This window comes from Gavialis gangeticus, unplaced genomic scaffold, assembly GCF_001723915.1.
Source record: "Gavialis gangeticus isolate Ggan-Ray unplaced genomic scaffold, GavGan_comp1, whole genome shotgun sequence".
NCBI lineage: Eukaryota > Metazoa > Chordata > Crocodylia > Gavialidae > Gavialis > Gavialis gangeticus.
The window spans coordinates 43,461,804-43,474,717 of record NW_017728995.1 but is presented as its reverse complement, the minus strand read 5'-3'; the positions used below and the strand labels follow the sequence as shown (position 1 = coordinate 43,474,717).

The 12,914-nt window shown below is 40.1% G+C and overlaps 1 protein-coding gene across 5 annotated transcripts in view; it reads left to right on the top strand.

The window, feature by feature from the left end:
* The window catches only part of LOC109288156, a 32,219-nt gene extending 22,324 nt beyond the window's left edge, over positions 1 to 9,895 (top strand). For 3 of the 5 annotated variants that reach the window (XM_019503583.1, XM_019503582.1, XM_019503584.1), the window contains 3 exons: positions 2,328 to 2,460; positions 4,530 to 4,636; positions 5,779 to 6,503. In XM_019503583.1, coding sequence (XP_019359128.1) covers positions 2,328 to 2,460; positions 4,530 to 4,636; positions 5,779 to 6,170 — 632 coding nt within the window. In that variant the 3' untranslated portion in view covers positions 6,171 to 6,503. Of the gene's footprint in view, positions 1 to 2,327; positions 2,461 to 4,529; positions 4,637 to 5,778; positions 6,504 to 9,621 lie in introns of those variants that run through there. The other 2 variants (XM_019503585.1, XM_019503586.1) reach the window with 2 other exon arrangements.
* Positions 9,896 to 12,914: the final 3,019 nt, after the last annotated feature.

Below are 12,914 nucleotides of genomic sequence, written 5' to 3'. Positions count from 1 at the left end.
GGGGGGGGGGGGGCCATGGAGCCAGGCAGAGCAGCTGCAGCCCCTCTCACAGGGCCCACCTGGAGGTGGTGGCTTAGCCCCATGCCACAGAAGAAACGTCTATCCACTTGCTACCCCCTCCTCACCCCCTCTCACCCTACGCTGTCAGCTTTGTGTCTGCTCAGAGCAGCTTGTCCACCAAATTTCATTGCTATGGCACTACAGTGCCCTGCCTTTGTGGGGGTCCCATGGCCCCGCACAGTGTTAAAGGAGCACCGCACAAGCTGATTTGCCCCAGGCCCCGCACCCCTCTAGGAACAGCTCTGCCCCTCCCCACTGCACAAGCAGAACTGGCTGCTTACAGCAGCCCACTCCCTGCTGCATAGGCGACAAGGATGGTATGTGGTCCTCTGCCATGTGGGATACACAGGTGGTATGTGGATTGCCAGGCCCAGGTCCTTGCCTGCTGTGGCCTGTAGGCCAACAGTTAGACAGCCCTCTTTAAACTACAGGAAACCTGGTAAATTAAATGTAAGATAAAACTCTTAAATCCCTAATTATTGTGATACCCACTGGTCCACAAGGAGGTAAAAAGGGATGCAGGGAGCCACTCTTCCTCTGCTCCACACATAATTAGGTTGTTTCTACAGCATCTAGAGGTCATTGAGAGATACACAGACAGTGTGCTAGCTTACACAACAAAGGAACCCCATCTGCCCAGAACACGAGATAGCTTGTGTGCTGTGGCTCCTAATGAATGCTACCATGCAATCCTGCACAGAGAACTAGTACTCAGACATTTCATGTTGCACCTTTTAGGACTGTGGCTGACTGGACTTAATGTTGCACAACATTTGCCCCATGCTCCAACTTCCTTGTGAAAATATCACAAGGAAGTTCATCTCATGTTTTTGCCCTGCTTTAATATTGTAAGTGATGTCACATCAACACTTGTAGTGAAAATCCAGGTCCAGGATTTGTCAAGTACTTTGTTTAAAAACGTAGTTAGTAATTTCTAATTCCATATCTTTATATTTGGCAAATATATCTATATTATATATATCTATATATATACTGGAAAACTCCCTTTTTTGAGAAATATTTCCTAGCTAACTACATGACTCAACAGAAATACCCTGTTGTTTAGTTTTCTTCCTTTCAGGCCTCGTTTTGCAGTCACTGCACACACCATGCATGTAAAGTCCCCACTGACTTCAGTGGGAGTTCTGCATACATAAATGCTGAGAGATCAGGGGAATTCCTTAGTAACCTATTAGGTTGTCAGAAAATACAAAGCTATTTTACAGGATTTTTTTTTCTAATTGCTTGATCTGAGACCTAGCAGAGCATCTTAAAAAGAGAACATGACTCACAATAAAAACTTTCCTTGAATTCAGTGCAATCTTGCCTTGTACTGGCAGACAATGCTAAAATAATTAACTGCATTTTGTAAGAGGATGCACTCTGTTTTCACAGCCATATTGTTTCCTTTGATGGTTTAATTGCTCCATCTTTTGGAAAAAAGCCACGTTAAGATGATTTGTAATGTGTTATGCAAACATTTCTCATGCTTAAAGTCCAGGTGGTTTTCATTTTACCTTGATTTTTAAGATTACCAAATTCATCTTTCCTCAACAATCCTAATTTATTTTATGTGCTGCTGACAGCAAATTCTTTTTATCACTGTTAAGACTTTACTATGCAGGTCAGGAGAGAAAGTGCTGGTAGCATTTCATGATTCCCACTATCATCTGTGGCGTCATGGGGTTCCATTTTTATTGCCTGTCTGACTCCAGACATGCTCATTACAAAAAAAAAGTTTTTCCACTCCATAACTCTAACTGATACCAGCTCATCCTGGAATTTAAAAGTCAAGTGCAGTTTTTCCTTCTTATACATCATCATCAGAGAGCCAAACCTGTGTTGCCTTATTATTGCCTTCAAATAGTTGTGGTATATTTATTTAAAACATTACAGTAAACAAAGTAAATACAACTTATTTTATGCCTAAACTGAGGCCTTGAGCCTGGGGCAGCATATAAACCTAATGCATACATAAGCAGAAATAAATGCACAATATAAGCATCATTGGAATCCCATTAAATATAAATATATCAACTGCATATTTGTTCCCTGACTGGGGCAATTGGGCGGGAATAAATTAATGTAGGGAAGGGGACATTTGTATTATCTTGTGTGCATTGTTACCTGTTTTTTCAAGTATATATCCTGTATATCCTTTCACCTCTTCAGTATATACTTTACTCTTGCTACTCTTGTGCTTACTCTTGTTAACTGTACTTTAATATGCTATATAATCTTGACATATACTTTTTTTTTACTTGAAGGATCTAAAAAAAGAAAAAAGAATCCAGAAATTGGTTCATGGTTAGTTAAATTACGTTTGGCTGACAATGGCATAGATGGAAGAGGAAAAGGAGGACAAAATATGGTCTTGGAGTTCACGCAGTTTTTAATTTAGTAAGCTATTAACAAAAAAATGTGGATGTATTTCTTTGACTCGATTGTGAAAAAGATTTTTTTGAAGCAAAAAACCCCACAACATAGTAGTAGTCACAGGCTTCCCCCATTAAACATGAATTGTGGAACATGTAATAAGTGGGAAGGGATGATTTATGATACTGTGTAAGAACCTAATAACTCACTAGATGGATGCTCTTAAAAAGTGACATATACAATCTCTGTCCAAATTCCCAGTGCATTAGGTGATCTTCTCCCAAAAGAATTATTTTTCATCAAAACAGAAACATAAGAAAAAGGCAAACTGTGGATGTGTTTATTCTACAAAGCTCATTGTATGGATTGTATACTAGCCCTGGAATCTTGGTTCTCTCTCGCGCTCTCTCTCCCTCTCTCAAAGATTTTTGACCATTTGAGAGCCAGGTAGATCACCTTAATTCCAAGACATACTGACAGTGCCTGTGATCCCTAGCACAGTCTAAGTTCCTTTCTGATTGGGTCAGAAGTTCTTTAGTGGAGATGACTTCTTACATCAGTCACAGCTCTCCATGGCCCTTTAAGTCGTTGTCTCCACTTTGGATGGTGTTTCTGTATCCTTTGTTTTGTTCCCTACCTATTTATGTATTTACTGAAGGTTTTCTGACCCACACAGTTTCTCATATGCCATCTTCTGTTCTCCCTGTTAACTTCACTCAGGGTCAAGCAGGTTGTGGAATCAAGTTAGTTATTATATTGCTGGTTCTGGTTACCATATTGCTCTGTAGCTGCCACTAGAATATAAATATGAATAAAATTCCACTTTTGGATTAGAAAATCTTTAATGAAGATTTCCCAACAATCTTACAAATTTAGTATTTGTATGACTGTAAAGGTATTAACAATTCTGGGCAAAATATTGGTAGAATTTCTCATACTTTAATCAGCTCTGGAATCCACTTTTAATTTTCATTTTAATCGCTTGTTATCCTTTAAAGCTTTTTACAACTATAAGGTCAAATCCTGCTTACTTCAGTCATGCAAGCAGGACTATTTGCATGAGTAAAGAGGGCATGAGTTGGATCTTGCTTATTTTTTTGTAAAAGTGTTACAAAAAGTCTGCCATATTTTCTCCAGCTCCTTCTATAATCTCTTTGTGCTCTATTTCCTAAGTTGTTCTTATCTGATGCTGTTTGTTTTTGCCTGCAGTACCAATAGGATTCTAACATTTAACTAGCAAAATGGATGTAGCAGAAAACTGCTTGGTAGGGTTGCTACCCGCTGTGCCACAAATGAGGCATGCAGTGGATTTGTAAAAGTAACTAGTGGATCTACCAATCTGCAAATCTAATGTCCTGCATACACGCACACACCGGTAACCACCAGCTGTGGGTAGTGATACTACTACTACTCCGAAGCAGAAGAGAGGATGGGTGGAATTTCACTCCCTGTCCAGCCCTTTGCCATATGCTACCCTTTGAACAAAATCTGTTTCTCTTCAGGCTTTTTACAGTGCAGAGGGTTCTGTACTGTATGAGGGAGTCAAGGAGGATAAGAGAAAGCACCTTTCTTTCCCTCTACCCCACCCATCACAATGTCCAGCAGAATATTAGATTTTACCCTCACAGTCTCTCTCTTGTTTATACTATAATGTACTTTAAAAAAAATTGTGGACTTGTTTTCCTCCAATTATATTTCAAAATACTCCTGACTTGATAAATGTAACTAGGTGAAATCTTACTATACATGTTAAACAGGAGGTCAGACTAAATTGTCTAATTAGTCCCTTCTGACCTAAATATCTATGAAGTTTTGTTATAAATCAGACTTTTAAATCAAGGTATACCTCCTCAGGAATGCAGACTTATTGTGGAAACACGGACAGTCTTGTATTTACAACTACACAAGCAGGAACAGCCATTACATTGCATTAATCTTCCCCCTTGAAATAACAGTGGTATATAATCTTATGTAAATAAAATAAAAAGTCCTTGGCATTAATTATATATTACACTAAAATACTTAGATCAAATGTATAACATTGTTTCTTTTTTACTTAAAACAGTTTTCAGTCTTTGTTGTTTTTAATTCAGCCTAATCAAGTACTCTGAACACCTAATGGAACTAGACCTGGATGGCAATGCTATTGGAGAACTTTGTTCAGTTGACATAATGGATGCTCTTAAGGAGAGACTAAATGGTAAAATGTTTCCAACTTCCATCCTTGAACTTTAAAAACTACTTCACCTTTTATTTAAGGCTGACTGCAGACATGGGAAAAAATGGTGCTTTACTTTCACGTGGAGCCTAGTGCATGTCCAGAAAAGGCAGTACATTAATTGCACCAATATCTGTAGAGACTGGGCACTCTAGTGAGGCTTTTTTGGTGTTTTTATCTAATAGGTGATTGAATCCGCTTTAGCTAAAGGCCCCAAAAAGCCCCACTGAAGCACCCAATCTCTACAGTCACTGAAGAGCCCAGTTGACGTACAGTAATGTGTTGCTGCATCCATTAAAGCACATGGTTTTTTTGGTTATTTTTCTCCCAGTCTGTCAGCGTCCTAATTGTTTATTTTGCCTTAGGCAATGATGAATGGTATATTTAAGTTCAAGTTGTATTGAATCTGTACAAATTCAGTGCCATTTAAACTATAGTACAACTTTGATTATCTCAGAGAATTCTCAGCGAAGCAAACATCAAGGAAACAGAGACCTGTTTTCAGGTTTGCTATGCTTGTAGTGTGGTGAATGTAAAGAACAAGCCTGCACCAAGGATCTAGATCCCTCAAATGGTGATGCATAGTGTACAGATCTGGGTTGAAGTAAAGGTTCTAAGTATTAATAAATTAAGTGAAAATATTTTAAAATGTCTAGCCCTTTGCAGTGCCATACCACTCTTATCTGCTTCTTCTTGCTGTACCTTGTTTTTATCCTTTCCCGCACATATTCAAACTCCCTCCCTTCCTATAGAGCTGATACTCCTTCCTATTTGCTGGCTCATATAGGCCCATCCACACCCACAGAATTTTAATGAAGTTGAACATCTAGTTCAAACATTTTTTCTCTGAAGGATTGCTGCTGTTGAATAATCAAATATCCATTGGTATAGAATTGTAAATTTCAGGATCTTTAAACATAAGACAAGTTGTCATGGTTTGTTTGAAAGCAAAGTAGCTGGCAAGAGGATCTCTGTTCTGGTGACAGGCCAATCAAAACCACTATAGAAAAATGGAATTTGCGGTGGAATTCTGTTCTGGGGAATATTGCTGAGGTAGAGGGCTGAAAAGTATGAATACCTGCTTATTAGAAAAGAGGAGAGTATGTTTTTCATTGTCTCTACAGCAAAGATGCCCAACTTAACAATTAAGGTTACATACCAGATTTCCTCAGAAACTTTTGGGTCAATTTTCAAGAATGGCAAGAGGTCCAAGTCAACTAGAAAGAAAAAGAAAAAGGTAAATCTATATACTTGTTGCTTTTCCATCAAAAGAGCAGTTCAGTGTGCCATCATAAAAACACATAAATTATTCCAGATATGTACGGTTTTTTTCATACGGTGTTTAATGTACGTGCATAAAATTACACATGCAAGAATCAGAAGAGATACAGGGGAACTAGTGTTATCTACTTCACTAACATCTACTTCTAGTCAAAAGTTCTACTCAGAATTTCCCAGCAGCTGGAATATTTTTGTTAAAATAATCACCAGGGAAAAAATCAACATCAATATTTAAGTTGTTGTTAATATTGACAATCAATACCTAACTGAGAAACAAGTGCAGTTCATACCCTTAGACCCTCTGCTTTCCTTTATGACATTGCTCCAATAAACCCCAATAGAAGTAGCTGTTTTCCTGCCTTACGGCTTCCACAGAGAAGTAGTGTGCAGACTGTACATTTCAAAGGGCAATTTTTAGTAAGTAAGCCTTTACCAGGATGTCTGCCTGCAGTTTCCTCCCATGCACCAGATAGGGTTCTCTCCTATACAACTTTCCATGGAGCAGTTAGGCTTGCCAACTCTATTTGAATCTATTCCAGGAGGTTTCATCACATGACATAATGACATTAATGACTTTACATCAGGAAGGCAAATGTACATTACTATTACATTTTAAAAATCCACTGCCCTACTAAATAAATCAGATTCAACATTTAATATTTATTTTAATGAATGCCCTAGCATTTATCTCCTGGGTGAGTCTTAGCCATCTCCTGGAGATTTATTTCTAATTCCAGGAGACTCCAGGGCAATTTTGGAGGGTTGGCAACCCTAGTGCCAATGTCTAATTACCAGGGATCCGGGTTTTCCATTCACCACAGTAAAACATGGTAAAACATTTTTAGAAGAAAAACACAGATTTTCTCAGGAGAAAAATGTAGGAAATGGCAGGTTTCCCCTTGTAGGCTGGTGGAGTTCCAGCCTGCAAGGTGCTGCGGGGAATCAGGAGGAGGACAATCGGGCATGAGGCGCCATGTGCATTTGCAGAGCAGCAACATATCAGGGCTGCTTGGCACCACAAAGCAGTGTTGGGGGAACAGCCACAGCTGGACCCACATCCTGGTAAGCAAAGGGGGCAGCGGTAGCTCTGATTTTCCATGATAAAAAACCCAAAATCAAATGCCAAAATGCATAGGTATTTAGAATGTATTTTATTATAGATTGAGGCACTAGTAGACTTCCAAATTGCTTAAAATTGTAACTATATCAATAAAACACTGTGTTCAACTGATACCTACATATAGTGGCAATTCATTTTAATCATGGAAAAACATGGATTTTGGAGGCTTTAATAAGAGAATTTGTGTTTTTATTAGAGAATTTGTGATTTTTAAACAGAGAAAACCAGGATCCCTGCTAATTATGCAGTGCATTGTAAATTCAATTCAAGATACTCAGATGTAAGATGCAAGGGAAAAAAATACCAAAGTAGTCTGGCTTACTGCAAATCATCTAGAAAACACTTATGGGCTATTCTTTTGTTAGAACTGCCAGGTAAGGATTCTTGCCTTCAGAAACTTTGCCATTTTCTGAGAGCATTTATAATGGAATATAAATCCACTCAGCTATATAATAAAATTAATTCTGTTTCTGATATGAAAAAGATAGAGATTAAATTTAAAATCCTGGTTTTATTTAAACAAAAGTTACACTGATCTTATACTAGAACTGAACACTGTTTAAAAATAAAATCAGTGGGGAGAGGGGCTTAAGCATTCCCACTACTTGCAACTTAAACATTGCATCACTGTATTAGTACTGTATTTAATCCAATCCACGATGAGTCCCTCCCCCTTTCAACATATGGTTGGAAACCACATGAATTCTAGTATAAGGCTAGTGGGGCGGGGGTGGTCAGGCATTTGCTGCAGCTCCAACTCTGGCTCTGATCTGGCATAGGGAGCAGTTGCTGTTGGGACAAATGGTGGTTGGGGGGCAGGCACAGCTGGGCAAGTGGCAGGGGGCAAGGTACAGGCGGGGAAGCAGGCACCACAGGGGGGCAACTGGCTAGGGAGCAGATGCTGGAGGGTGCAGGTGCCAGTGTAGGGCAGGCAGTGGGAGGAGGACATGTGGTGAAGGGGTCAGGCTACTTAACTCCCTTACTACCTGGCCCCCTACCACTGCTTGCCCTGATGCAGCAGTAAGGGAGACTAATTTAAGATGACCTTCCACTTAGTGGGTTTTATAAAGGGAAAATTATAACTCATTTCTAGTACAGATCATTAGTATATACTTATCAGGGAGTTATCTTAAATTCAAAGTTGTCTTGGATGTGGGTAAATATAGGTATATCATAATAAAAAAAGGGCTCAGATTAATTTTGTCTATATCGTATAAGCCAGTGGTTTTCAATGTTGTTAAATTCAAGGCACCCCTCATTAAACTCAAAGCACCCTTCAGAAAAGCCAGCTCTTAGTTTTCACAGGTTTATTTTTACTATGGAAAAATAATAGAGCCTTTTTGCTGTTGCAAAGAACTCAGACCATGACACATCAGAAAAATTTTAACACTATGGACTCCTGTTTGAAATCTCTGGGTTCATCTTGTGAATCATGGATGCTTGCAGAAATTTTACCCCCACTCCCACACCTTCCCAAAAACAATGCTTTACTTTAAACTCGCTGTGCTCCCACACAGATCCCAGCGCATGGGACATGGGGCTGTGGGAGAAGGCATGGCATACTGCGTTAGTTGGACCCAGTTCACCCAAGTCTGTACAGAATGGTTGCTTTAGTGGGGCTTTTTTGGCACTGATTGACTCTCCTATTAGATAAAAGCCCTACTGAAGTAACTTGCTGCTTCTTCTGGTAAAGCGCTTTTTTCTTAAACATCTGCATGCAGCCCATGTTTGCACACCTAACAGTACTAACATTGTGTACCGCACATTGGCACCCTTGCAAGGAACTCAAGGTACACCAGGGTGCTGCAGGACCCTGGCTGAGAATCACTGGTCTAAGCAGAGTGACTGATAAACTGTAATCTATTTTACAACCTTAGCTACATTAAGAAATTTCCCAAAAGACTTTCCAGAATAACTATGCAGGAATAGTTATTTTGATACAAACCCCAAGGTGGTCAACTTTATTTCCAAGTTAGCCTCAAAAGCTTTTTGATTTACAACAGTTTAATTATTCAAGAATGGTTACTTCGATAAATTTCCGAATGTGGGAAAGCCATTAGGATCTGACTCTGCATTCTTTCTTTACACAGATTCACTCAAGTCCATGGTGATCAGCAAAGACCCAGGAATCTGTGCATGTAGATCAGAAGGCCTATATACATCAGTGTTTAAAATTTGGAAAGGAACACAGTTTAAAATATATATATATTTCTATGTTAATTATTTAAAATTGTATCACAGGTAAATGCTTTTCATTCTAAAATCATTCTGAACCAGATATTACAAAATTATTTTGAACATTTTGTTAAAATTTTGTTTTAAATCAATATAAGACCATCATGCTTTGAGAATTAAAATACAAAAAATGAACCTGAAAACAGTTGCCCTTTCCCATTAACTTCAAACACTTCATGAACAAATTATGCCACTAAATGCATTTAACTTTCATGCATATTACATAAGTGTTTGTGAGACTGAGATCTCCATATGTCATACATTTCAGATCAGTCAATCATGCACATAACACAAAATGTATAATTTATATTCATTACCTTTTTTCTTTCAGACAACAAAGTGATTGTTAAGCCTACATGTTCCTGCAGATGGGACTGTGTACAAAAAAATTAATATACTTCAGCAGATTATTTCTTAACATGGCTCTCTGCCTTTCTAAATACTACAGTTTTTGTGTGTAATTTTTTTCAATTTACTCCATCATATAGGAATAAAATGCAAAACATTATTGTATGAAACAAAGTATTTTACCATTGGTTATACTTATTTGAAGACAAACATTCAGCTATCTTAAAGCAGAATGATAGTAAAACAGAGAAACTCAAGTGAAAATTGTGTTTTGTTTGCATAATTCCTATTGGCATAAATGAAGTTATGCACATACATCAGTCACACTGATTACAAATGACCAGTTTGTTCATTGTCTAGTAAAGAAAACAGTGAGAACATATTCCCAGGAGCTTCAGTGTACCAATGCAAGCAATGTTAAAAACATTAGAATGTGCAAAGAATTTAGATCAGTTGCTCTCATTCAATCTAGTAAATTAGGCGTAAGTAGCTTCTAATTAAGTTAGAGGAATATAACAAACACACCCTTTTTCCTATGGGAGCTTTGCTGCCTAAAAAGAGGACCTTGATTCAATATTTCAATTAAATGCTGGTGGCTGAATGCTGACTAAGAGGGAAGAATGACACTGCTACATGTTCCATCCACAACAGACTTCTTCTTGAAGTAGCTGTTACCTCAAAGATCAAATATTCAAAGCAGACTAGGTTTAATTAATGGAATTTTTCACAATGATAACCAAATGTGGTATGAATTTTGTATTAACACTCTACAGCTCTGATTTCACAACTGATCCTACATGGACTGGTGATAGGTCCTTTGCCAGTTACAGGGCAGGAGTCAGCTAAGAAGTGGCCTTTGAAATGATGAGACTATTAGAATTACAAAACCCAGCAATAAACTCAAATAACTTAAAAACCTTAGCAAAAAATTTACCAAACACAAAAAAACATTGTGTGCAATTGGTGTCACCATTTCCTAGCATCACCAGCTTCTCTCGTGGGAAAGACACAAATGTGACAAAGGGAATGAAGAATTATTCAAAATATTGTTTAGTGTTCAAATTATTTTTTAAATGTACCCTCCCTGCCAAAAGCTGGATTGTTCCAAATCAGTCACAAAAAAGAAAAGTAAGGAAAGCAAAAAATGGTTAGAGGGCTGGGAAACATGACTTAGTAGGAAAGGCTCAGGGAAATGTGTTTACTTCGTGGGTGCATCTACACATCTACACAAGTAGACTAATTTCCTGTGCAGTAAAGCATCACCCATCTACACATGTGCAGCAACTGGGCTTGTGTACACTAATTTACAGTGCCATTGGATAGTCCTGTCTGATACAAGTACTATCTGGCTGCAGAGTAAATTATTGCACTTAACTATATGTGTAGATGGTGATATTGGGATTAATTTACTCTAGCTCAAATTGCACCAGCGTTTATTGAGTCATATTAATTACACATGTAGATGTGCCCACTCTGGAGAAGAAAAGACTGAGGGGGGATTTAATGACAGCCTTCAACTACCTGAAGGGTCATTCCAAAGAGGATGGAGCTAGACTAGTCTCAGTAGTGGCAGATAACAGAACTAGGGGCAATGGTCTGAAGTTGCAGGAAGGGAAGTTTAGGTTAAATTAAGGGTGGGCAAAATACAGCCATAGGCTGGATCCAGCCCACCAAGGAATTTTATCTGGCTCGCAGCAGGTTCCTTGGCTCCACCTGGCCCAGGGACCAGGGGCAGCTCAAGCCACAGCACATGTTACTGATCACACTTTTCCCTGGTGTGCAGCGGGACAGGGGCAACATGGTAGCCAGACTTGCTTTGCAGCTCCCTTCAGCCACTGCCATCACCAAACCCAGCCCCACTGCCCAGGCACCCTGGCCCATCTGCCTTGCACCCACCGTCAGGGTACCAGATGGATTTTGCAGATGGGTGTCTCCATGGAGCCTAGGACCTGCACAGGCAGTGTACGCTCAGCTGGGTGGATGAGACGGGGCTGCAGGTAGGTGGGAAGTGCTGTCCAGGAGCAGGACAGGCAGGCAGGGACCAGGGCCAGGGCCGGGATTGCAAAGCAATGACCTGCACCTAAGGAGTTTTGGTGAGCTGCTGCAGACCATGGGGCTGGGAGCAGGGTGCTGACCAGCTTGCAACAGCTCACCAAAACTCCCTAAGTGGTCCTCCAGCCCAAATGATTTGTCACCCCCTGGGCTAGGTATTAGGACAAACTGTCACTAGGAGGGCAGTGAAGCACTGGAACGGGGCTGCCCAGAGAGGCTGCAGAATCTCTGTCCTTGGAGGTTTTTAAGACCTGGGGAAGACAAATTTTTGCTGGGCTGAGAGCGCTGAGGCTGCTGCTTTGAGCAAGGAGATGGGGCTGGGAAGGTCGCTTCCAACCTGTGTTCTCTGGTTCCCAGTTCATAGATTTCACAGACATTAGGGCTGGAAGGAACCTTGTAAGATCATTGGGTCCAGCCCCCTGCCCAAGGGGCAGGAAGTCAGCTAGGATGCCAGCAAGATAAGCATCCAAGTGTGTTTTAAAGGTGTCCAGAGTAGGTGCTTGCACCACCTCTGGGGGTAGTCTATTCCAGGCCTTGGGGGCTCGGACAGTAAAGAAGTTTTTCCTTATGTCCAGCCTAAAACAGTCTTGGAGGAGTTTGTGACTGCTGGAACTTGTCATTCCTTGGGGTGCTCAAGTTGACCCCTCTTGCAGGCTTCAAGCTGTGGCTTTACACAGCCGGTGACATGAGCTCCAGCTCCAGAAAGCTTCTATCTACCTAGACCGACGGGGAGAGGTGCAGGTGCCCATATTGCCGACTCTCCTTTTTAGCCCTGTTCTTAAAGTCTATGCTTTAAGAACATGAAAAACTTAGCTTTCTTTTCTATTATATATATAACAGAAGCTTTCACAAACTCCTCCAAGACTGTTTTAGGCTGGACATAAAGAAAAACTTTTTTACTGTCTGAGCCCCAAGGCCTGGAATAGAGCACCCAAAGGCCTGTATGTGTGTGTATTAGTATTAGTAAATATATAGATACACTTAGCTATACAGAAAAACTTAGCTTTCTTTTCTATACACACACACACACACACTAGTAATATATATATTAGCATTAGTCTCTCTCTCTCTATATATATATACACACATACGGAAAAGAAAGACCTATGTTTTTCATGTTCCCGAAGCGTGGTGTTTAAGAGTCGGCAATGCTGAGGCGTTCCCGCGCTCCAGCCCCGGGGCGGCCCTGCCCGCGGGGGCGGCGGCGAGGAGCTGCCCGCGGCC